At 47.8% G+C, this 26,290-nt stretch overlaps 1 protein-coding gene across 1 annotated transcript in view; it reads right to left on the reverse strand.

Moving 5' to 3' along the window:
* The window catches only part of LOC142257230 (sacsin-like), an 84,045-nt gene that overhangs the window by 20,464 nt on the left and 37,291 nt on the right, over positions 1 to 26,290 (reverse strand). The window contains exon 5 of the mRNA XM_075329383.1: positions 18,619 to 20,017. Within this exon, the coding sequence (XP_075185498.1) occupies positions 18,619 to 20,017 (1,399 nt within the window). The remainder of the gene's footprint in view (positions 1 to 18,618; positions 20,018 to 26,290) is intronic.

The raw sequence follows: 26,290 nt of genomic DNA on the forward strand, positions 1-26,290 counted from the left end.
GCCGCCGAGCGCAGATCCATGATGTATATCACGAATCTGCGTCCGAGCTCAGTTTTGCGCAGGATTTTTTTTTTTCCGTATCAGTGGTTGCTTTTTGCACCTCATCCGCCGAGCGCAGATCCATGATGCATATCACGGATCTGCGTCCGAGCTCAGTTTTGCGCAGGATTTTTTTTTTTCCCGTATCAGTGGTTGCTTTTTGCACCTCATCCGCCGAGCGCAGATCCATGATGCATATCACGGATCTGCGTCCGAGCTCAGTTTTGCGCAGGATTTTTTTTTTTCCCGTATCAGTGGTTGCTTTTTGCACCTCATCCGCCGAGTGCAGATCCATGATGCATATCACGGATCTGCGTCCGAGCTCAGTTTTGCGCAGGATTTTTTTTTTTTTCTTTTACGGACGCCTGTTTAGTATGTTTCTTTTTTTATGATTCCAAATTTTAAATCTAGTTATTTTCTTTTTCTTTCTTTTTCTTTTTATTTGTCTACTCAAAGAAAATACAGAAATACACACACACACACACACACACACACACTTACACTAATAAAGTTTAGTTTGTTGTTTTGGTTTTTTTTCCACGCCCCACACACCCTACACAATGTCCCACTTGCGCAGCTAATCCCGACCACAACTTTTTTCGGCCCAGGAGGCATATGCCCATATTGCCTCCGAAACCGAGAGTGAGGGAGAAGACCCCACATTCTTGTACTCCTCCTCCTCTTCCTCCTCCTTCAGTGAAGAAGAAGTACGAAGAAGCCGCAGAAGAAGTGGACATCAGCCAAGGGTGAGTGACCCCCAATCCAGCACTAGTGCTACTGTCCCCCAATCCAGCACTAGTGCTACTGCCCCCCAACCCAGCACTAGTGCTACTGACCCCCAGCCTAGCACTAGTGATCCCCTCTGGTCCCCGGCCCCTGCAAACTTTGCATCACGGATTCCGGATTTCATCCCCCAATCAGGAATCCAGTTTGAGACTGCCAACCTCAGTGAACTAGATTTTTTCAAAGTCTTTTTCACTGAGCAGTTCATAAGTCTCATGGTGGTGCAAACCAATTTGTATGCCGAACGTTTTTTGGATCAAAACGCTGCTTCCTCATTTTCTGACTGGTCTCCCATTGACGCAGTTGAAATGATGAAGTTCTGGGGTCTGGTTCTTCATATGGGGTTGGTGAAGAAGCCTGAAATCCGCCAATACTGGAGTGTAGATATTTTATATAACACTCCAGTATTTCGCATGGTAATGACCCGTCACCGTTTCGAGTCAATCCATAAATTTCTTCATTTCAGGGACAATTCGGAGTGTCTTCCCCGAGATGACCCGAATTTTGAAAGACTGTTCAAAATTCGTCCGGTCGTTGATCACTTCAGCAACAAGTTTGCTGAAGTGTACATTCCCGAAAGGGAAATCTGCGTGGATGAAACCCTCATCCACTTCAAGGGAAGGCTGGGATTCCGTCAGTACCTGCCAAACAAGAGGGCCAGGTAAGGAATCAAACTCTATAAACTCTGCGAGAGTACCTCAGGGTACACTCACAGGTTTAGAGTTTATGAGGGAAAAGACACCCAGATCGAACCCCCAGAATGCCCACCTTCTCTGGGGGTGAGTGGGAAAATAGTGTGGAATTTGGTGCACCCACTGCTGGATAAGGGTTATCACTTGTATGTTGATAACTTTTATACCAGCATCCCACTATTCAGATCCCTCTCTGCCAGAGCTACTGCAGCATGCGGTACTGTGTGCAGAAACCAGAGGGGTCTGCCTACGTCACTAACTGGGCAGCTGCTCCGAAAGGGCGAGAGCAGAGCCCAGTGTAGCGACAACATGCTTGTGGTCAAGTTCAGAGACAAGAGGGACATCTTTTTCTTGACCACAATCCATGATCCTGGCACCACCACCACCACAGTTCGGGGTTCTCTTTCACAGGTCTAGAAACCTAACTGTGCCCTGGGGTACAACCGGTACATGGGGGGAGTTGATCTCTCTGATCAAGTCCTCCAGCCCTACAGTGCAGCACAAAAGGCTAAGGTGTGGTACAAGAAGCTGGCTGTGCACCTCATACAGATGGCACTGTACAACGCGTTCGTGCTATCACGATGTGCAGGCAGCACCAACACCTTCCTTCACTTCCAGGAGGTAGTGGTCAAGGCCCTGATGTTTGTAGATCAGGAGGCAGCGGCCCCCGGTACCTCTGGAACTGAAGGTTCTCGTTTTGTACAAGGGCAACATTTCCCAGGCAAGGTCCCGCAAGCAGCCAGAAAAGGTAGGACACAGAGAAAGTGTAGAGTGTGCCACAGGAACGGGATTAGAAAGGACACAACATGGCAATGCGACACCTGCCCCAACAAACCTGGACTCTGCATCACGGACTGTTTCAGAATCTACCACACATGCATGCCAACCTGACATACTCAACTCACACAACATACACAAAAAAAAAAAAAAAAAACAGCACTCACACATACCATTCTGACTTATTCCCCTCAACTCACATAACACACACACAGCCAAAAAAAATAAATAAATAAAAACAAAACAAAATACACTCCAATGCCAACTTGACATTACCTCCATCACATGCCAACCTGACGTTCACTCCCATAATAAAAACACATAGTTTCATCTTCAAGACGCAACACTGATTTTGGGATGGGGCATTGATCCAGGGAACTAGTCTGATTGCCATATGAGGAGTCGGGAAGGAATTTTTCCCCTAATGTGGAGTTTTTGACGCATGGGGTTTTTGCCTTCCTCTGGATCAACATGGGGGACATGGGGGTTCAAAGTGCTCAGCACATATCTACATAGGTTCCTTGGGGGGTTCTAGTTTCCAAATTGGGGTCACATGTGGGGGGTTTCCACTGTTTAGGCACATCAAGGGCTCTCTAAATGCGACTTGACACCTGCAGATCAGTCCATCAATATCTGCACTCCAAAATGTCACTTGTTCCCATCTGAGCCCTGCCGTGCGCCTAAACAGTGGTTTTCCACCACATATGGGGTATCTGCGTACTCGGGAGAAATTGCACAACAAATTTTATGGGGCAATTTTTCCTGATATACTTGGGAAAATTAAAACTTTTTAGCTCAAAGAACATTTTTGTGTAGAAAATATGATTTTTTTATTTTCTCGGCTCAATGTTCCAATCTAATGTGAAGCACCTGGGGGATAAAAGGTGCTCACTAAACATCTAGATAAATTCCATGAGGGGTATAGTTTCCGAAATGGGGTCACATGGGGGGGGGTTTCACTGTTTAGGCACATCAAGGGCTCTTCAAACGCAACATGGCATCCGCTAGCGATTCCATACAATTTTGCGTTTGAAAAGTCAAAATGGCGCTCCTTGCCTTTGAGCCCTGCCACGCGCCTAAATAGTGGTTTTCCACCACATATGGGGTATCTGCGTACTCAGGAGAAATTGCACAACAAATTTTATGGGGCAATTTTTTCTGATATACTTGGGAAAATTAAATTTTTTTTAGCTCAAAGAATATTTTTGTGGAGAAAATATGATTTTTTTATTTTCTCGGCTCAATGTTCCAATCTAATGTGAAGCACCTGGTGGATAAAAGGTGCTCACTAAACATCTAGATAAATTCCATTAGGGGTCTAGTATCCAAAATGGGGTCACTTGTGGGGGTGCTCCCTTGTTTATGCACCTCAGGGGGTCTCCAAATGCAACATGGCATCCGCTAATGATTCCAGACAATTTTGCGTTCGAAAAGTCAAATGGCCCTCCTTGTCTTCTGAGCCCTGCTGTGAGCCCAAACAATTGATTTCCACCACATATGAGATATCTGCGTACTCAGGAGAAATTGCACAATACGTTTTATGGTGTTTTTGTTTCCTGATACCCTTGTGAAAAAAAAGCTACCTGGTTGAAGTAACAATTTTGTGGTAAAAAAAATTTTTTTATTTTAACGGCACAACGTAATAAACTTCTGTGAAGCCCCCAAGGGTTCAAAGTGCTCACTAAACATCTAGATAAATTCCATGAGGGGTCTAGTTTCCAAAATGGGGTCACTTGTGGGGGAGCTCCATTGTTTAGGCACCTCAACGGGTCTCCAAACCCGACATGGCGTCCACTAATGAATCCAGCTAATTTTGCTTTCAAAAATTCGAATGGCGCTCCTTACCTTCCGAGCTCTGCCGTGCGCCCAAACAATTGATTTTTACCACACATGGGGTATTAGCGTACTCAGGAGAAATTGCACAATTGTAGGGTGCACTTTCTCTTTTCTCCCTTGTGAAAATGTAAAATTTTATGGCTAAAGAAACATTTTTGTGTAAAAAAGTAAAATTTTAATTTTTTCCTTCCACACGGCTTTGGTTCCTGTGAAGTACCCAAAGGGTTAATAAACTTCTTAGATTTGGTTTTGAGCAGTGTGCAGATTTTAGAATGGTGTCACTTTTGGGTATTTTCTGTCACCTAGGCCTCTCAAAGTCACCTCAAATGTGATGTGGTCCCTAAAAAAAATGGTTTTGTACATTTTGTTAGAAAAATGAGAAATTGCTGATGAACTTTGACCCCTTCTAACTTCCTAACGAAAAAAAATTTTGTTTTGAAAATTGCGCTTATGTAAAGTAGACATGTGGGAAATGTTATTTAGTAACTACTTTGTGTGACATATCTCTCAGATTTATTGGCATAAAATTTGAAAGTTTAAAAATTGCAAAATTTTCAAAATTTTCGCCAAATTTCTAAAATTTTCACAAATAAACGCAAAAAATATCGTCCTAAATTTACCACTACCATGAAGTACAATATGTCATGAAAAAACAATCTCAGAATCGATTGAAGCGTTCCAGAGTTCTAACCTGTCAAAGTGACACTGGTCAGAAATGCAAAAAATGGCCCGGTCATTAGGGTGTTTTAGTGGCCGGGGGTGAAGGGGTTAATAATACAATAACTGGGCCCTCCGTGTATCTGCTTCATGATGGTGTCCTTACCTCACTCCAGTACGGAGCAGGTGATGTGGAGAGTTGGCCATGCACATGTACAGCTACTGACCCGCCCTAGGGCTATGGGGTACTTGGTCCTGGGCCGTATATGTATGGGGATGCTGTGTCACAGATGTGTAATGGCCGTTGCCCGGTTCCATGACCCTGGGGGTTGCTTGAAAAGGGGTTATATATGTAACAGGGTGAAAATGTACATACGATAAACTTGCATGTTTGTTTATGTATTTTATATATTTATGCTATAATTTAAATGGCCACTAGGTGTCACTAGAGGGCAGGCACACTGCTAAACAGTAAGGGGTTACATTAGGTTTCCCTGGTAACATAGACAGAGAGACGGTTGAAAATTTCAGTCAAGATCTGAGGAACTGCGCAAGAGAAAGACGGCTGTTTTCCAGTATTTGGATTTATAGGATTGCCTTTTTTTAATTTTTTTTTCTTCTTTTTATGGACTGCTTACTCGTTTTTTTTTCTTGGAGCTCCTACTGCCCCTGACAAGGGGAATTTATCTGAGTGAATTTTTCTCCAGAAACTTTGAGAAAGTTTGAACTTCATAGGCAGGTGTATCCAATCATGAGAAAAGGTATTTAAGGTGGCCACTTGCAAGTTGTTCTCCTATTTGAATCTCCTATGAAGAGTGGCATCATAGGCTCCTCAAAACAACTCTCAAATGATCTGAAAACAAAGATTATTCAACATAGTTGTTCAGGGGAAGGATACAAAAAGTTGTCTCAGAGATTTAAACTGTCAGTTTCTACTGTGAGGAACATAGTAAGGAAATGGAAGTACACAGGTAGATGCAGCCACCGCTGCACAGTCTATTGCCACTGGGGCTGATGGTGATTGCAGCTTGGATGTAGGGCCGAGCCACAGGGGATGGATGATGGAGTGCGGCGTGGAAAGAAGGGAGACCACATGATGGAAATGCAGTGCAACTGTTGTTTACTCACAGCGTGCTGGTTCACTGAGGACGACTGGTTTCGACCCCTGGACCCTTTATTCCCAGTGGTGGTGTGGTAACCTGGTGGCTTCTTTCCCTTGCACCTCTCACTGGTTGAAGGAACCCCGTGGCTTGGAGCGTCTGGGGGTCCCCTACTGTTGGTTGTCAGTCTCTGGTCCGTACGGCGGGCGGGCATTGTGTCCCAGGGTTTTCCATACTGCCATCATATCTTAATAGTCATAACGACTGGCATTAAGTCGTTACATATTTGGCATAGTCGGCAGGATACGGTGCTCGCTATGGATAACCTCGATCAGGTGGGAGACGCTTTAACACCCCCTGTAGTACTTCACCCCCCCGTCCCCCTTGGGGACCAGTAGTGAGCGGCTAATAGGGGCCTCTGCAACGGGTGCGCTGCTAAATCACCTGGCTAAATTCGATGGGTATAATTTATTGTTCAGTGACTGGGTGGGTCGGCTGAAGAACGCCATTGCCTTGCACGGCGTACACCCCAAACTGCAACCCGAGGTCGCTCTGAATGCTCTGGAAGGGGATGCCCACAAGTTGTTCTGCTGAAACCAGAAGGCCAGCGGAAGACAGTGGATGAAATAATTCAGGTCTTGGAAAAGGCTTTTGACCATGTGGCAGTGGCTGGACATCTGCGAGTACAGTTTTTCGCTCGTACCCAGAGGAGCGGACAAAGTCTGATCCAGTATGGCATTGCATTGGAAGAATTGTATCAGGAAATTAAGAAGAAGTCGAAAGTAACGGTGGGCGCTGAGACCGAGGTTGATCGCATTTTACGGGATCAGTTCATTGAGGGGATCCAAAATGAGATGTTAAGGAGTGAACTACTATTGAAGGCAAGGAGTACCCCTGGTGTTACCTACGCTGAAATACAAGAAGAGGGAGTGGCGCGGACTCTGGAGGTGAAGCCTGCCCCTAAATGGAGTAACATGCAGGCGGTCGACACAAGGGAATTGAGTCGAGACCCTGTCCAGGTACAGCTAGCAGCCTTGCAGAAGACTGTGGAGGGTCTGGCGGAACAGATGCAACAAATGCGGGCTCAGGGGATGCCTCCAACTTACCCAGCACCAATGGACCCTTGTGCTCCCATGCCTAGACAAATGTCGCCTCCTATGTTGGAGATACAGTCATGGCGTTATACACAACAAGGAACAATGGCTCGCCCAAGATCAGAGGCAGCAAGAAGTGAGATGAGAAGGCCTCTTCAGTGTTGGAGATGCGGAGGGCTTGGACATCTGCAACGAGATTGCCGGAGGGGCAGAACATAAGAAACTGTGACGGCGGTAAAAGGGAAGCCCTCGCTGTAGCCGGGCATACGGCGAGGCAGAACCGAGAACCAATGCCCGAACTCTGCTCAGAAGATCTGATTGTGGAGAGTCCTGTACTGGAGGTACAGTGTGCTGGGAAGAAAGTTGTGTGTCTGGTAGACACTGGATCAGAGGTGACAACTATGCCGGTAGAATATTTCCAGACGTACTTCAAGGAGGCTGCTACACCAGAATCGGGGCATTTATTAAAACTGAAAGCGGCTAACAATGAAGAGATTCCAGTAGCGGGTATCACATGGATGAAGGTGCAGCTGTGCGGACAGGAGCTGGGAACCAAGGGTGTTATACTCGTGAAGACGCAGGCAAGGCCAAATCTCCCGGTGGTCCTAGGGATGAACATCCCGAGGGAACTGGATTCTCTTCTGTTTGAGCGCGATGGCCCAGGATACTGGAAAAGAGCAACAACTCATAAGGTCACGCAGAGGGCCCTACAGCAGGTGGTCCGTTTGTGTGGCATACAGAAGAGTTCAGCAGGAGGAAAGGCAGTGGGAGCGGTGTACGTCCCACGTGGCCCCGCTGTAACTATCGCTCCGGGTCAGGAAAAGCTGGTGTTGATGCCGGTGGGGACCCATAGGAAGCTTAACTGTGTGGAAGTAATTCTGGAGCCAGTGAGACAGTCAGAAAACATGGACGGCATCATGATCGCCAGGACGCTAGTCACTGTACAAAATGGGAGGGTGCCGGTTAGGTGCCTGAATTTGCACAGCCATGAGGCGACTTTGGTGGCGGGCTCAAAACTGGCCGATGTGTATGTGTGCGGTGGAGAAGTTCTCCACAAGAATCAGTTCACGTTGACAGCGAACCGCCAGACTGCTTGGACTCTGTCGATGCAGGCAGCAGAAGAAGAGTCACCCACGCCCATGTGGAATGGTAAGAAGATCATAGAGCTGATGGGGATGGATACAACTCAGCTAACGCTGGAACAGGTGCACCAGCTACAGACTACCCTATGGGAATACCAGTCTGCCTTTTCAAGGAGTGATGAAGACTTTGGCTGCACAAAGGCGGTAGAACACGAGATACCCACAGGGGTCGTGGCCCCAATCCGAGAGAGATATCGCCAGATTCCCCCGAATCTTTATCAGGGGGTCAAAAGTATGTTAGCGCAAATGTTGGATAATGGCGTGATCTGCCCGAGTCAGAGTCCCTGGGCTGCGCCGGTTGTACTGGTTCGGAAGAAGACGGGTCCATACGGTTTTGTGTTGATTACCGCAAGCTGAACGCGCAGACCATGCGTGACTCATACCCGTTGCCAAGGATTGAAGAGTCTCTGTCTGCTCTGGGAAAGGCAAAATACTTCTCCACATTGGACTTGGCTAGTGGCTATTGGCAGGTACCCATGGCAGCTAAGGATCGTCAAAAAACAGCTTTCATCCTACCAATGGCACTCTTAGTTTAATCGAATGCCTTTCGGCCTGACTAATGCCCTGGCCACATTTCAGCGACTGATTGAGTACTGTCTAGGTGATTACAATTTTGAATCTGTATTGATATATCTGGACAATGTAATTATATTTGGAGATTCGTTTGAGGATCACCTGAGGAAGCTCCAGCAAGTGCTACACCGGCTAAAAGACAATGGCCTCAAGATCAAACCCAAGAAGTGTCGCTTGTTCCAGACCCAGATTGAATATCTGGGACATGTGGTGTCAGCGGATGGGGTGCGTCCGACCGAGAGCAAGATAGAGGCTATCCAGGAGTGGCTCACCCCCAGGACTGTGAGAGACGTGCGGGCCTTCCTCGGTTTGGCCGGATACTATCGTCAGTTTGTGAAGGACTTTCCTAAGATGTCTGAACCGTTGAATGAGTTATTGAGGGGGGACATCTCAGGGCCCCAGGATTCAGCCTATTCGATGGACCGACCGACACCAACAAGCGTTCGATCAAATTCGGGCCGCTCTCGTACAGGCACCTCTATTGGCATATGCTCGCTTTGACCGACCCTTTACTCTGTATACAGACGGAAGTCTGCATCGGCTGGGAGCAGTGTTGGCCCAAGAGCAAGAGGGACGGGAGAGGGTTGTCGCGTATGCCAGCCGGTCCATACGGGACACTGAGTGCAACCCTGATAACTATAGTTCGTTCAAATTGGAGATGTTAGCCCTGGTGTGGGCCATGACTGAAAAATTTTCTGAGTATCTAGCAGGGTCGGAGGTTCTTGTAATGACAGACAATAACCCGCTAGCTCATCTGGAGAACGCTAAACTGGGAGCGTTAGAACAGCGATGGGTGGCGCGAATGTCCAAATTTAATTACCGGATTCGCTTCAGGTCCGGCAAAGAGAACTCCAACGCGGATGCCCTGTCACGGGTAACGCGAAATGTGCCAGAGCGTGAGGTAGACGAAGATCTCAAGGATACCGAGATTCCTGACCTGAGGCGATTACCTGAATTTGTAGATCAGGTACGTTCAAGTGGTATGGTGACACGAGTAGCCAGATTGCTGGGGAAGACTCGTCAAAAATGGGCTGATCTACAGAACGCAGACCCTGGTCTGTCACGAGTAAAGAGGTGGGTGAATCAGAAAACTTGGCCTGATGTGAAAGCTAGAGCTCAGCTGAGCTTGGAGGAGCAAAAGTTGTTACGGCAGTGGGACAGACTGAGAATAATAGAGGGAGTGGGAGTGTTGTATAGCTGGATCTACTTGCCGGCTGAGTTAGGATACCGATGGCAGGTGGTAATCCCATCCTCGGCAGCCCCAGACATTACTCGCGAGGCCCATACCCAGGGTGCTCACCTTGGGCCTGAGAAAACGTATCGATTTGTTGCACCGATTTGTATACACTCCCGGCTTAGAAGAAGTTGTGAGGGAGGTGTATGCTAGTTGCCGGCCCTGCGAGTTGAATAAGTCCCCTGAACAAAGGGCCCCTGTTCAAACCATCGTGACATCCGCCCCGCTGGAGGAGCGAATGGTAGATTACCTGACGATCGGGTATTCTAGGAGTGGGCATCATTCGTGCCTGGTGATCACTTCACAAAATTTGCCATGGTTGTCCCCACCAGAGACCAGACCGCTGAATCCGCAGTGGAAGCAATCTGTAAACATTTTATCCCGACCTAAGGGTGTCCACAACGGATACATTCAGATCAAGGGGCCTGCTTCCAAGGTAAACTCATGGCTGAGTTTCTGCAGGTCTATGGCATCAAACAATTGCGAACGACACCCTACCATCCGCAAGGGAATGGGGCCTGTGAGCGGTTCAATCGTACGCTGCTACAGATGTTGAGGACGCTTGAACAGCAACAGAAGGTGAGGTGGACTGAGTTCATCCCTGAACTTGTGTGGGCCTATAACAATAGAGTCCATAGCACTACCGGGTTTACCCCTTACATGATGTTTGGGCGGCCTGGAAGGGAGGTCGAGCAACTGAACTTGTCAGTACCTGGGGAACTCGAGTATCGCACAGCCAATGAATGGGTTCAGAGTCACCAATGGAAGCTGCGGGAAATCCACAGGACAGTGAGGGAACGAGTGTGGGATCATCCCCATCGAGATCGTGGACTGGTGCATGGAGATGAGTTCCTAGTGGGCGATAGGGTGCATGTACGAGTTACTCGCCCAGGTGGAAAGTTGGAAGATCAGTGGGAGGCTACACCTTACACTGTGGTGGACAGACCATTTACAGGGGGAAGTGTGTACACTGTGATCCCTGAAGGATGTGTCGGGCCGCGTCGTACGTTGCACCGGACTGGTTGAAAAGGTGTATCTCCGACACACCTACATGCCCCCCTGTCTCGCCTGATCCACTAATCATGGGTCGGCCAAATAACCTTGTGTATGACTGCTGTGATGATTTCAGCAACGTGGCACCAGATGACCAAGATCCAGATTCCAGTTGCTCCAGAGCTACCTCCAACTGTCGTTGATCCGCCAGACATGGAAATCACCCCCACAAACACGACAGGTACTGAATTACGAAGATCTGAAAGGAATACGGCTGGTGTTCCTCCGATACGGTACAACCCTGAAGAATATGTACTGCATGTAAGATGATTTGTCGGGATGCCAAATCTTAAGTGGGGTGGAGTGTAACGGTGAAAATGTACATAAGATAAACTTGCATGTTTGTTTTTGTATTTTATATATTTATGCTATAATTTAAATGGCCACTAGGTGTCACTAGAGGACAGGCACACTGCTAAACAGTAAGGGGTTACATTAGGTTTCCCTGGTAACGTAAACTGAGATAGACGGTTGAAAAATTCAGTCAAGATCTGAGGAACTGCGCAAGAGAAAAATGGCTGTTGTTTTCCAGTGTTTGGATTCATAGGATTGCCTGGTTTTTTTTGTTTTTTTTTCTTCTATTTATGGACTGCTTACTCGTTTTTTTTTTTCTTTGAGCTCCTACTGCCCCTGAGGAGGGGAATTTATCTGAGTGAATGTTTCTCCAGAAACTGTTTGGACAAAATCATCTAAGAGTGAATCAGAAGCAGTCTGAGGGGACGAACGCCATCTTGGGTGAAGACTTCAGTGAGTAACAATTGACCTGAGACCGATCGGTGTATAATAGTCAGTCAGGGACAGATAGATAGATATGATAAAGAAGGAAGATTATTCTATAGATTATTTACTGAGAAGGAGCGGTGTTTGCTTATCCTGAGGCGTTTGCTCTGAACCGGAAGTTATTGGAGGTTAAGCTGTGCTGTGCTGATAACAACAGACTATTCTGCCTTTGCTTCATCACACTGTCTGGGGGCAGTGAGGTACAGAATATCGAATAGAGGTACATGTAGAGGTAGAGGTATAAAGGTACATGTACATATATTTACTTGTTTGTGAATGTATATGGGAAGGTCGCCGGGTACCCTGATTGAATTGTAAACATAAGGGGAGGTGGTTGTAAGATTATATCCTTGGAGGGATCACGTGCCATTATCTGTAGTAGTGTACCCGGGTAAGCCCCATTTATAGATAAGGGAGGGAGCGGTATAGTGGGGGGATATATAGTCCAGTTCATCCCTACAGACCGACACTTGAAGTCCTCCAAGTTGCATATACTGTTATTGTTTATTCCGGGCTGTTGTGGCCCATAATTTGTAAGAGAACAGGTTTTTTTTTGTAAAATAATTTTTTGAGACTTATAAAGAAAACTGTTATTCACCATGTTTGTGTCCCAGGGTTTTCCATAGTGCCATTGTATCTTAATAGTCATAACGACTGGCATTCAGTCGTTACATATTCAAGAGATATTAGAGAGTTTATGTTGTGACACCACTTGCGGGTTGCGGCTAGGTAGATGGAGCAACCGCTGCACAGTCTATTGCCACTGGGGCTGATGGTGATTGCAGCTTGGATGTTGGGCCCTCCACAAGTAGGGCCGAGCCACAGGGGATGGATGATGGAGTGCGGCGTGGAAAGAAGGGAGACCACATGATGGAAATGCAGTGCAACTGTTGTTTACTCACAGCGTGCTGGTTCACTGAGGACGACTGGTTTCGACCCCTGGACCCTTTATTCCCAGTGGCGGTGTGGTAACCTGGTGGCTTCTTTCCCTTGCACCTCTCACTGGTTGAAGGAACTCCGTGGCTTGGAGCATCTGGGGGTCCCCTACTGTTTGTTGTCAGTCTCTGGTCCGTATGGCGGGCGGGCATTGTGAACCCTGTAGGGTCGATGTTCTGTTCAGGTCACTGGCTCTCTCGTTACTGCTGGTGCCCCTAGACTCTTGGGTCAGTGAGGTCCTGGATGGACCTCATTTGTCAGGTAGCATGAAGCGTTCACCTGACCTAGGGCCCTGTGCCCAGTCTGTGCTATTGTTTCAGGGGTATCTGCTCGTACCCTCCCTGGCAACCACTCTCCTTCCCCACCTAGGTCACTGCTACTCAACCCCGTCTGGAGACACATCTGTCTCTCACAACTGTCACTACAGACTGATCCAATATCTCTCTCTTCCCCCCCAGGTTGTCGGCTAGTGGACTGGATCGGCTCCACCCCTGGATTCATTGGGTCCCAATCTAGTCAGTTACACCTGATTGGGAGAGGGAAACTGGGGATGTTATGTGTTTTGATGGTACTGGCACTAGTCTTCCAGGTCCCTGGGGGTAGGCCCTGCATTTTTGACAGCATGCAGTACCTAGTAGTGCCCTGAAGGGTTCAGAGGCGCTAAACTACCAGCTATGTAGTTTGACTGGAGTAATAAATCACTCTGATGGATTAGCAGCTTACAATGCAATGGAGAGAGCAGTATGCAAGGTCACCGCCTTTGTGCAGTAAGAATAGGGAAGAGCAGGACCCCATCACCATGTTACAGGTTGGAGTCCTAGAAATAGAACAGTCAGAGACAGATAGATAGATAGATAGATAGATAAATAGATACATAGATAGATAGATACATATGCTTTCAAGAAGCCATTAATGTCTTAGAAGGAAATGCCCCTTTACATCTCATTATGACTCTTGGGACTGGTTCAATCTGACAATAAGGCCCTTGGATCAGAAAAGGTTGTGTATTCCCGGCTGTAAGCAGCCTGTTTTAAACAGGTGAATTTATAACATGTAATACCAATCTGTAATGCAGACACTGCACGGTCATTACAGATCACTAATACTACCTAGCTGCCCATTTGAAAAAAAACCGATGCTAAACTAGTGACACATTCATCAAATCTAGATGCATCTGTATTTAAAATATAAAATATCTGTCACTTGTTTGATGCAAATAGAAATATACAGTGGAACCTTGGATTAAGAGTAACTTGGTTTGAGAGCGTTTTGCAAGACAAGCAAAGCTTTTTAAAAATTTGTAACTTGGTTTAAACGATTTGCAATAAGAGCAAATACTCACCGTGCATACTTCCAGTTCCATCCTTTCACCACGCTTCAACCCGCTCTGTAACTTTCTGTACTGTATACAGCACAGTATATATTATATAGCATGTCTATCAATTTGCATTTGTGGATACAGTATTGTACTTTCTTTGTGCTAATCAGTACAGCACGTTCCTTATACTGTACCTCTCGCACACCAACAATTCTATTGTAAGCTAAAGTGCAGTTTAATTTCTTTTTTTTTTTACTGTACTGTTCAGTATTTTGTATTAGTGTCCTCTAATCTATATACTGTACATAAGAGCCGTTGTGATTACTCATGGTTACTTCACTACCACACGCGACTCCCCTCACCCCCGCACATCACTACCATATGCGGCTCCGCCCCGGCACATCATTACCACACGCGGCTCTGCCCCCCGCACATCATTACCACATGCGGCTCTGCCCCCCGCGCATCATTACCACACGCGCACCCCGCACATTAGGGTATTTTCACACTTGGGTTGTGCGGCATCCGTTGCAATCCGCTGCCTTGAGGAATTACGGTAACCGTTGCAGGAAGCCGTTTATTCCTCATAGGCTTCTATTAAGGGCGGATTGCAATGGATGGTCTTGTGTTGCATCTGCCCCACAGCGCATCAGTTGTTTTGTCGGTGACCGTCAATGCTCGTCGGGCGGAAGGAACGCTGAATGTAGCGTTTTTTGTTGCTGTAAAAAAAACGCACTCCAGGGGATTCCGTCGGGATCCGTTAAGAGGCGTAATGAATGTCTATGGTGCTGCATTCCGTTGCCATGCATTTGGCGACGGATTCCAGTGCAGGATTCAGTCACGTTCTACTGAGCATGCTGAGAATGTCCAGCAGAACGTTCTAAATCGTTTAAAATCACTCCTGGTTTCTATCTCTCTCTGTCGGTCGGTCTCTCTCGGTCTCTCCCTCTCCCCCCCTCACCGATCACTGGCGCGGTGCTGCACAGCTGTCACACTGCTCTGGTAGCTTTTCCTGCTTGTGAAAATGCCGGCTGCTCATTATTCCATCTCGTATTCACTGCCTCCGCTGCCCACCAGCGCCTATGATTGGTTGCAGTCAGACACGCCCCACGGTGAGTGACAGCTGTCTCACTGCAACCAATCACAACCGCTGGTGGGCGGGTCTATATCGTGCAGTACAATAAATAATTTAAAAAAAACAAAAACGCTGTGTGGTCCCCCCAATTTTGATACCAACCAAAGTAAAGCCACATGGCTGAAGGCTGGTATTCTCAGGGTGGGGAGCCCCACGTTATGGGGAGCATCCCAGCCTAAAAATATCAGCCAGCAGCCGCCCGGAATTGCTGCATCCATTAGATGCGACAGTCCCGGGACTCTACCCGGCTCATCACGAATTGCCCTGGTGCGGTTGCAATCGGGGTAATAAGGAGTTAATGGTAGCCCATAGCTGCCACTAAGTCCTAGGTTAATCATGGCAGGCATCTATGAGACACCCCCAATGATTAACCTGTAAGTGAAAGTAAACACATACACCCGAAAAAATGCTTTATTTGGAATAAAAGACAAAAAAACACCCTCTTTCACCACTTTATTAATCCCCAAATACCCCTCTAGGTCCGACGTAATCCACACGAGGTCCCGCGATGCATCCAGCTCTGCCACATGAAGCTGACAGGAGCGGCCGTAGAACACACACAGAGCAACTGAAGTGAATCGCGCTGTCAGCGGGGACGTCACTGAGGTAGTCCCTGCGTGTGTACGGTGATGATGGGTGCGGTAGTGCCTGTGTGTGTGCGGTGATAATGGGTGCGGTAGTGCAGGGGTGTGTGCGGTGATGATGGGTGCGGTAGTGCCTGCATGTGTGCGGTGCTGATGGGGGCGGTAGTGCCTTCGTGTGTGCGGTGATAATGGGGGCGGTAGTGCTGGGGTGTGTGCGGTGATGATGGGGGCGGTAGTGCCGGGGTGTGTGCGGTGATGATGGGGGCGGTAGTGCCGGGGTGTGTGCGGTGATGATGGGGGCTCTCTCTCTCTCGGCTACAAAAAACTAACGCAACGTGTTATTTCACAGGAAGCCATTGACTTTATTATTACACTATTTACAACGCATCCATCACATGCGTCACACAACGCATTGTGACAGATGCCAAACGACGCAAGTGTGAAACTAGCCTTACACACACAGCTCTGCTACATCCACACTCGAAATTCCTCCTGACCCACACAAACTTAACCTCATCCTGCACCATGACAACCAGCACAACCAGCACAGCAAAGTCCTACATACACTGAGAAACTGATCATGTGACCCCCTGACTCACAAATCCTGTTGTATACATTGTACACTCGGGGGAGAGCTGTATACCCTTTGGGGGGAGGGGAGCTGTATACCCTTTGGGGGAAGGGAGCTGTATACCCTTTGGGGGAGGGGAGCTGTATACCCTTTGGGTGGAGGAGAGCTGTATACCCTTTGGGGGAGGAGAGCTGTATACCCTTTGGGGGAAGGGAGCTGTATACCCTTGGGGGAGGGGAGCTGTATACCCTTGGGGGGAAGGGAGCTGTTTACCCTTGGGAGGAGAGCTGTATACCCTTGGGGGAGAGGACAGCTGTATACCTTTAGGGGGAGCTATATACCAAGGAGGTGAGCTGTATACCCTTGTGGGGGAGGAGAGCTGTATACCCTTGAGCTGAGCATTAGCTGGCTGAGAACAGCTAGTAATTTTATATGACTACAGTATAATATTTTGTATTACTGTAATAACTTTGTATAAATACAGAAAATATTTTTGGGTTGTGGAACAAATTGTCTGTGTTTCAATTATTTCCTATGGGAAAATTTGCTTTGATATAAGAGTAAATTGGTTTAAGATCACACTCCCGAAACAAATTATGCTTGTAATCCAAGGTTCCACTGTATTAGGAAATGCAATCCAATATAAATGATGTCTTGGGCTGTAACTTAAATTGTCATCAGACGGATTGTCAGAGGAAAAGATATCCGTGATGGTAGCATAGTAAGTGAACAGTCCAAGGAATGTGCACATGTAACAGAATGCCAAAATATTCATAAGAAACTCCAGAGAAGACTCAAAGGTTTTGATAACTCATCTCTAAATAACTTCAGACTCCAAACAAGAGGTTAGAATTTTCTGAGACTGCAGACTAGACCAAAAACCAAGACAGACCCCTCATCAGATTCCACCATTAGTTTATTTAGCCTTCCAGGTCCTCTTAGTGCAGTTACGCCTAGAGAGTATGTCCAGAACCTTATGATCTGGACTTTGGTGGTGCTCATGAGGTGAAAATTGGTGAGGACAGGCAACCATAAGTGAATTTGCTTTCCATCACAGCATTCACCACTAGTTCCTGGCTCACACACTACATACACAGACTGCATGCTCTAAACATACAGAATGGACTACATATATCACACACACATTATGTACACACACACACACACACACTACTATAGATATTATAGATAGATGCCCCTATGCATCAAAACTAATGGAACAGCATATCCATCTTGAACTGTACTCATACCTCTCCTCCTGCTCCCTCTTTGACCAGCTACAATCTGGCTTCCGACCACATCACTCTACTGAAACTGCCCTAACCAAAGTCACTAACGACCTACTAACCACAAAAGCCAAGCGACACTACTCTGTCCTCCTTCTCCTGGACCTGTCTTCTGCCTTCGAAACAATAGACCACTCCCTCCTATTACAGATTCTCTCCTTTCTCGGCATCACAGACTTGGCCCTAACTTGGCTCTCTTCATACCTAACCAACCGAACTTTCTGCGTCTCCCACTCTCACACCACCTCCTCATCCCACCCTCTATCCGTTGGTGTCCCCCAAGGTTCAGTTCTTGGACCCCTGCTGTTCTCCATCTATACCTTCAGCCTGGGACAGCTCATAGAGTTCCACGGCTTTCAGTATCATTGCTTGTGAGCGTTAGCAAGTGCACACTATATACTTTCTTAGAATGGCTAAAGGTATGATATAAGTGGATCATGGTCTATTTGGATAATATGCAGATTTATTGAGCCATATCAGACTGATGTCTTTATTTTGAATTTGGGCTATGTGCAATATTACTGAGTATTATATTACCTATAGCCATCTTATATCATTTTATAGCCATCTTATTTATTAATGTACACTTATTGAGCCTGATTGATTCTGCTATTTATATCATTGTGTATTATATCAGAGACAGCCACGCTATATAGAGGTGAGAGCTACTTGGACATTAGACACATTAATTGAGTCATAGCCTAAATATAAAATAAGTCTGGTATGTACAATATTACGGAGTACTATATCACATATAGCCATTATTTAGTGATGCCATCACAACATATTGTCTGTGTGTTCTGGTTTCCCTATTACCCATGAAGGGGTATGTTATGTATATAATGAATATATTTAACTGTGATGTAAAAAAAAATCTTGTCATTAATAAAATTGAGAATTTTTTTTTCAATTTTAGCCTCAGTACCCTTTGTAGCTTTATAGAGAGTAAACTTATAGTAGCTGAGTATAAAGCAACTTAACTTGCGACTATAGGAAGCTTAATTTCAGGTATCTAAAAACTGCCTTACCTTGGGAATACTTGGCTGTCAATGTATATAATGCCATTTAACTCTGTATTTTGGAAGCATGTGAATGATCCATCAGATAGCGGCAGTAGTTTCAGGTTCAGTAGTTCCTCGTGTCTTCCATCCCAGATTATGTACTTCAGAAGTAACAGTTTCTTCTCAGTGGGAAATTGGAGCCAATCGTTCTTATGCAACAGGTTTCTCACAAACTTTGGAGACACAATATTCAAATCGGACTCTTCTTTCTTAGCCATCTGAAGAATGTTAAAGACATGACTGGGAACTTTAACGAGAGGAACATTCAGAAGGAGAAGCAACTCTTCTAAACAATTATGGATGTCCATATCTTCAATTATTAGGAATACAGCTTCCTTTGCAGTAATCCACTGGGCCGTACCCATTGTTTGCAGTACTTCCTCATTTTTGAGGCAATGGGCAATCTTTTCTACTATATGGTGCCATCTTGATTTGTGTGTGGTATTCTCAGGAATCGGCCAAATGCTATATGACATGTCTACTGTAATCTTTAATGCCTTCACTAAAGACACGCTATTTTTTACTGCCTGAATATAAATCAAGGGTAAGACTTTCTCTACTAAGATTTGGTTCCATTTAGCACCATCATCATGCTGTTGGTCAATTTCAGGCCACTTCAAGCCTCTCCTGTCATCGGTAAGGTCAAAACATCCATTAATAAGACATGGCAGTCCAGACTGGTTTTCCTCCTTGTCAGGAAGTGGGAGGATACAATGCAGACGTCCCGCAAATAAATTCCTATCCTCCTTAGATAATGGGTGGGCTATATCTAGAACAGGTCTGTTGCACAGTTTGTTGCTTAACTCTGTCAGTTCTGGAAACACGTTGTCGTGATCTTTGCTGGTAGTTACAAGCCATTTACAATCTTTGTTATCCATGTGCTTTAGGGAAACAACTTTACAAACTGTTTGTATGGCAATTCCTGCACACTCCATGTCTAGTAAGTCTTCAGAACGTACACTAACCGTAAGAAGAGTTTGCATTATTCCATCTTTTCCAATTTTCTTCAAAGAAATGCTTGTAACATGGCGAAGAAAAAGAAGGGCAATACTAGAATCTTTCATGAAAGACTCAAATAGTTCTTCAACCCTTTCTGTATTATATATGTTCCCAGATATCTCTGATGGGCATATTCGAAGAGGAAAGCAGAAGAGAGTTCCTTTAAAACAGCCCGACTCAAGGACTTCCTTCCAACAGCCTAAATCAAGTTTCTCCAAGACATTTTTGAATGGTTGAAATTGGTCCCTTAAATCTTCTGTAAACTGATCTTTTTTCTCAATGTTCCATAAACGACCTCCTCGGTAGAATATGTTTTCTTGTGGATCCAGAATCCCAATATTTTTTCCACTGAAGATGGCTGGATAATCTGTACAATATAAAAGACAAGAAAACTGCAGAATAAATACAGGGCTTTAGAAAATGTATGTAATAATAACACATAAGCACTGTGAGGCTCTGTACGGGGCCTGCAGGAAGCTTTGGATTTTCTCTTAGAAGTAATGATTTTTGGGGAGAATGTCTGCACAAGTCAGCAAAAAATAAAATAAAACAAGACTTTTTTTTTCTTCAAAGATTCTGTACGTAAAAAAACAAACAAACAAAAAAAAACTACCGCATTTATGTGAAAATGGAGGTTATGGATGCAGTATAGGCCCATAATGTACGGGTGCTATATTACAGACCCAATAAGGATTTGTAACACTACCTTGTGCGAGAAGCTGAAAATTAAGTACGGTAGTTTATTAAAACACACAGACAAGAAATGAGAAATAACCATGGACATTCTTTAAATTCTCTATACATTCATCCCTGTACTGTATTTAAGGTCACAAAACTTAACCCCTTGATCATTTAGTGGAGGTATACTGGCAGCTCATTGTGAAAACAAAGGGACATATCCTCCATCTATACAGAAATTGGCCATGTCCACTTCACATTGCATCATAAACTCTACTGTTATTATCGTACATGCAGGGCACATTCAATAAGGTCTAATAAATGGGGTGGAATCAACTCTTCCAATGGGTTTGCCACTTCATAATAAAATTTCCTAATATGTCATAAGCTACCATGATGTGTCTCAAAGTGTAAATTCACATAATCATAAGCCTGGTAACTTAAAGGGCCCCTACTGCCTGTGTATGGCATGAAGGACCGGCCAGGGGTTCTGCCGAGGCTAGAGTCATGTTGTCGTCATGTCCACGACCAACTCTCTTCATGAAACGGGGGATGTGAGGGGATTAGTTCTGGTGTGGGGCTTACTGTCACCAGCTGTAGTTCTGTTCCCTTCGTGGCAGCCTCCCGTACCACCAAATGAGAGACTGCCACGAAAATGTCAACATTCGTTCTTTAATGGCTTTATTATAGCGCCCAGAGAAGGGGGTACTCGGTCCCGGGCGGTAACAAATAGGAATGTCACTCTGGTGGCCGTTGCCCGGTCCCGTGCTCTGGGCCCCTTTTGTTAATGGGGGGTATTTACAGGGGAGATAAAGAGTTTTTGTCATGTGACACCACCTGCGTGTTGCGGTTAGGCATGGAGAACCATCGCTGCTTAACGTAGGTACTCCCAGGGCTGGTGGTAATAGCAGCTGTGATGGTAGGCCCTCCGCAGGTAGGGCTGTGCCTGGGAGATGTAGAGGTGCAATAACGGAGACCACACCAGGTTGTCTTTAACAGTCTCTACTCACTGTCCAGGGGTTGCTGGTTCAGGTCCCCGGAGGACCAGTGCCAATGTAGTGACCCAGGTTGCTCTGTCCCCGGCACTCTTCGTAGATTGAGTCCCCATACCGTGGATCGTTTGGGTACCCCCACTGTCCCTTTTGGGGTACAGTCTCCTTCTCCGTACGGCGGGCAGTGCGGACCCTGTGGGGAGGTAAGTGTCCGAACCCCAATCCTAGTTTACTGCTGATGCCCCCAGATTATTTGGTTTGGTGAAGTCCATGAAGGTGTCCTCACCGGGCAGGTATTTGCCAAACAGTCTAAAACTTGCACTTGACCTAGGGCCCTGTGCATGCTCCAGTCCCAGCGGTCTCTTGGTACCCATCCTGGCGACCTCTCTCCTGTGCCCCCGGGGTCACCGTTACACGGACCCAGCTCAGGCACGTCTGCACACCTTTCTAGTGTGCTACTCAACTCTCTCCTCACTATCGACTCACTGACCGCTGACCCCTCCCACCAGGCTGGCTTATACCCAGGGACTCGTTCCCATGACGACCATACCCTTACGTGGTTAACCCTCTATGCCCAGTGTGGAGAGGAGAACTAGGATTTAGATTGTGTTTTGGTGGAAAAGGCACTGATACTACAGGTCCCAGGGGGTAGGTCCTGCATCCCCCTCAAGAGGATACAGTTCCCTGTAGTGCCCTCAGGTCTCTGGGGCGCTACATTATAAACACCTTTTCCAGAGGAAAGGCACAATTTCTTCACTGGGCAAGATATACATTTCCACACTATTCTAATCACCCCCGCTGTCAGAGAGTTACACCGGCCTCCTGGATTACCAGCCTTTCTCCCTGTGGGTTTAGATACTCTGGCCATGCTGATCCCCACTTCCCGGAGCTCCTCAGCAATACTACACGGTGGTGGTCCTTAGGACTGTGCCCATGTGTTCTCCGCCAGTCCACAAGCCACATGAACGGCCTTCTACACATCAGGATCTGCTGTCTCTCGCAGCCTCTCTCTCTACCTTGTTTTCTTCATTACTCCCTCTAAACTACTCCTCTCCTCCTTTTCTAACTTGTGTCTCTCCCCCATCTCCTCTGAGCTCATCCCTTCCCCCTGAACTCAACTATGGGGACACTGTGCCATCTACTGGTGAACTATGGAACTCCACCTCAACCCACCTTTCTACTAGAACAGGGGTGGGGAACCTTTTTACTGCCGGAGGCCATTTGGAAATTTCTGCCAACCTTCGGGGGCCGCACACAATTATCAGTGTGAAAATGAAGCGGCTATATTTGGTCAAACAGTTAATTAACTCACCCCAATTGTGGTGGCCGGAGCGGCTTCTCTTTTGTGCGACTGTGATGTTCAGTGATACTTATGTTGCTTCTCTCTTTTCCAAGTTTGTCACGGTCTGGAGCGCAGGCAACACTTTGTGATAATAAGATTGGTAGACTATATACATCACACAACAGACACAGGGACTGGTGTATATAAATCACAGGAGACACATACATGACTGAAGGGGCTGTTGGTATAAACATCACATAGGAGACGCTGGGACTGCTGTATATACATCACATAGGAGACGCTGGGACTGCTGTATATACATCACATAGGAGATGCTGGGACTGCTGTATATACTGTACATCACAGGAGACGACACCTACATCACTGGAGACACTGGGGGCACATACATCACACGAGGGGCTGGGGACTTGTATATGCCCCCATCCCCCTCCTGTGATGTATATGCTTTCAGACTTTGATGTATATGTGCCCAGCCCCTCCTGTGAAGTATATGCGCCCAGCCCCTCCTGTGAGGTATATGCGCCCAGCCCCTCCTGTGAGGTATATGCGCCCAGCCTCTCCTGTGAGGTATATGCGCCCACCCCCTCCTGTGAGATCTATGCGCCTAGCCCCTCCTGTGAGATCTATGTGCCTAGCCCCTCCTGTGAGATCTATGCGCCCAGCCCCTCCTGTGAGATCTATGCGCCCAGCCCCTCTTGTGATGTATATTCCCCAGCCCTGTCTGTGATGTATATGCCCCCAGCCTCTCCTGTGATATGTATGGCCCCAACATTTCCAGTGTGATGTATATGCCCCCAGCGTCTCCACTGTGATGTATATGCTCCATCCCCTCTTGTGATGTATATGCTCCTAGCATCTCCAATGTGATGTATATATCACAGGAGGGGTTGGGGCATACACATCACAGGAGATGCTGGGGCATATCCATGACAGGAGGCTCTGGGAGCATATACATGACAAGAGATGCTGGGGGCATATACATGACAAGAGATGCTGGGGGCATATACATGACAAGAGGGGCAAGGGAACAGACATTACTAGTTCACTCGGAGGCATAAGCATTACTGTGAGGCACAGATGGCACTGGGGGGGCACAGACATCACTAAGGCGACACAGAGAACACTAGGGGGGCATGGACATCACTAGGAGGGCACAGGCATCACTAATGGGGGGGCACACAGACATCACTAATGGGGGGGCACACAGACAAGACTGTGGGGGGGACACACAGACAAGACTGAGGGGGGGCACACAGACAAGACTGAGGGGGGGCACACAGACAAGACGGAGGGGGGGGCACACAGACAAGACTGAGGGGGGGCACACAGACAAGACTGAGGGGGACACACAGGTATCACTGAGTGGGGGCACACAGACATCACTAGGAGGAGACTGGGGAGGCTGCACACAGCACTTGGAGCTGCACACAGCAGTGGAGGAGGCATGCTACACCAGAGAAGGGGCGGGTCGCAAGCGGCACACAGCACCGTGCAGCGGGCAGCACACAGCGCCGTGCAGCAGGCGGCACACAGCGCCGTGCAGCAGGCGGCACACAGCGCCGTGCAGCAGGCGGCACACAGCAGTGGAGGGAGCATGCTGCACCGGAGAAGGAGCGGGCGGCACACGGCACCGTGCAGCGGAAGGCACACAGCGGCGTGCAGCGGGCGGCACACAGCAGTGGAGGGGGCATGCTGCATCGGAGAAGGGGCGGCGAGCGGGCGGCACACAGCACCGTGGAGCGGAAGGCACACAATCGCTGGAGAGTGGGCGGCACAATGCTGGAGGCGGTGAAGGTGATGTGGGATGGAATCGCAGAGCGATAAACCCGCCCACAAAGTGAGTCCTGAGCACGCTGGCCACTGCCACCAAGAGCGCTCATTGGTGTGCGTAAGCAGCGCATGTGGAGATTTAAAGGGGCGGCAACCGGCAATATCGCGGCGGCCGCAGCACTGCCACCCCCGGAAAGCTGCCCGCGAGCCGCATAAAAGGTCATGGCGGGCCGCATGCGGCCCGTGGGCCGGAGGTTCCCCACCCCTGTACTAGAACATGAGGCCAAGTCGTCGGAGAGGTTTTGGGGCTCCTCCCACCCATTGACAAGCACACGGAAACAATTGAGAGCAATGGCCTCTGGTTCATACGATGGAAGATACTGACGATCATAGGACTGCTTCCCTGGTTTTCCTATTTATGCTGCCTGCCCACACGCTGGATGCAGAATGCACCAATGCAAAGAGGACAAAGCAGGGAAAAACAGGAAAGCAGAAACTCAGGCAAGCCACATGTGTGGCGCCCCTGAGGCTTCCGTCGCCACAGGTCATTGCACCCCATCTGCGGTGTGATGCCCCATTCTGGGAGAGGAAGAGAGTGAACTCCGGTCCCCTGGTAAATTCACACTACACCCATTGCTAGGGACACACAGGACCAGGGAAAGTGGCAGGCAACCCTCCCATGCTGCATGCTGAGAGGGGCTGTAAGACCCATCCCTGCTCCCATAGGGTACAGCTTAGCAACAGGGGAGGTGGGAGGAGCCACAGAAAGCAGACACAGATAGGGAAGGTGAAGTTTAGTCAGTTCGCTCAGGGAGTGGGAGAGTGAGGAGTGAGCATGTAGGACGAGAAGAGAAGAAGGAGTCGCAGGGCCACGGGTAGTCCTGTAAGGTGCCACGAGCAGTCCTTGTTGGGTACCGCTGCCGAGGGCCCAGAGGCGCTACGGGTAGCTGCAGGCTGCGGTGGCCCGTTCCACAGTGACATCGGTGGAGTGATTAGCTGCGACAGGGGACGGTCCCTAGAAACTGAAGGAGTGGAAAGACAGTCTCCAGACAGTAAAAACCGAGGCCCAGGGAATTGCAAGCTCCCAGGGCCAGAACCCAGAGCAGATCTCCAGAAAAGGGGTAATCAGCCGACAGGTGACCCTCCAGCCTGGAGGCTGTAATGGAGGCCAAGCCAAGTCCATCTACCTAAGGCAAGGCTAGTGAAGTCAGCAGAAAAAGGGACACTAAAGAGAGGGAACCGGATTTCACGCTCGGAACCATCCAGAAACGGCGGAGGTCCCTGACAGTGGTCCCAGCAGTCTGAGGGTCCTTGCAAGTGTGACAGAAACAGTGAGTAAAAGAACTGGAACTGCACCTTGGACTCGTCTCTGTTATTCCACCTACATAGACACTTACAAGCACCAACTGTGCCCCGGGCATTGCTCCACCTGTGGGGAGCAGTACCAACACTGCTGCCATAACATCATCCCGGTGGCCTCACACAGCAGCGGCGGCTTAATAGCCGCATACCACAGGTGGCGTCACGAATACACTTTAACAACCAAGCCACACATTCAACTGACACCCACCAGGGCCACGGAGCCGGGCCCAGCCACCACTGACTACCACCGGACTAGTCCGGCCCGGCACCGGGTGTCCCATCGCCCTGGGGTGGGCGAGTCAACTTTTGGCGTCACGAACAGGATTTCGTGCCCGGTCACACCGGGTACTGTGCGCCTGAAGAACTGTGTATTATAACGAGAAACCGCCGCCATTAGCGCTGCTGAGAGCGGGAAGAAGGGGGGCGTGCCAGAAGAAAGGGCGCGAAGAGAAGCCCCGCCCCCTTGTCCAAGAAAAGCGCGCGAAGCGGTGTCCGCCATAGAAAGCGAAAGAAAAAGAAGTGGTGACCAAATAAG

This window comes from Anomaloglossus baeobatrachus, chromosome 11 (assembly GCF_048569485.1).
Source record: "Anomaloglossus baeobatrachus isolate aAnoBae1 chromosome 11, aAnoBae1.hap1, whole genome shotgun sequence".
Lineage (NCBI taxonomy): Eukaryota > Metazoa > Chordata > Amphibia > Anura > Aromobatidae > Anomaloglossus > Anomaloglossus baeobatrachus.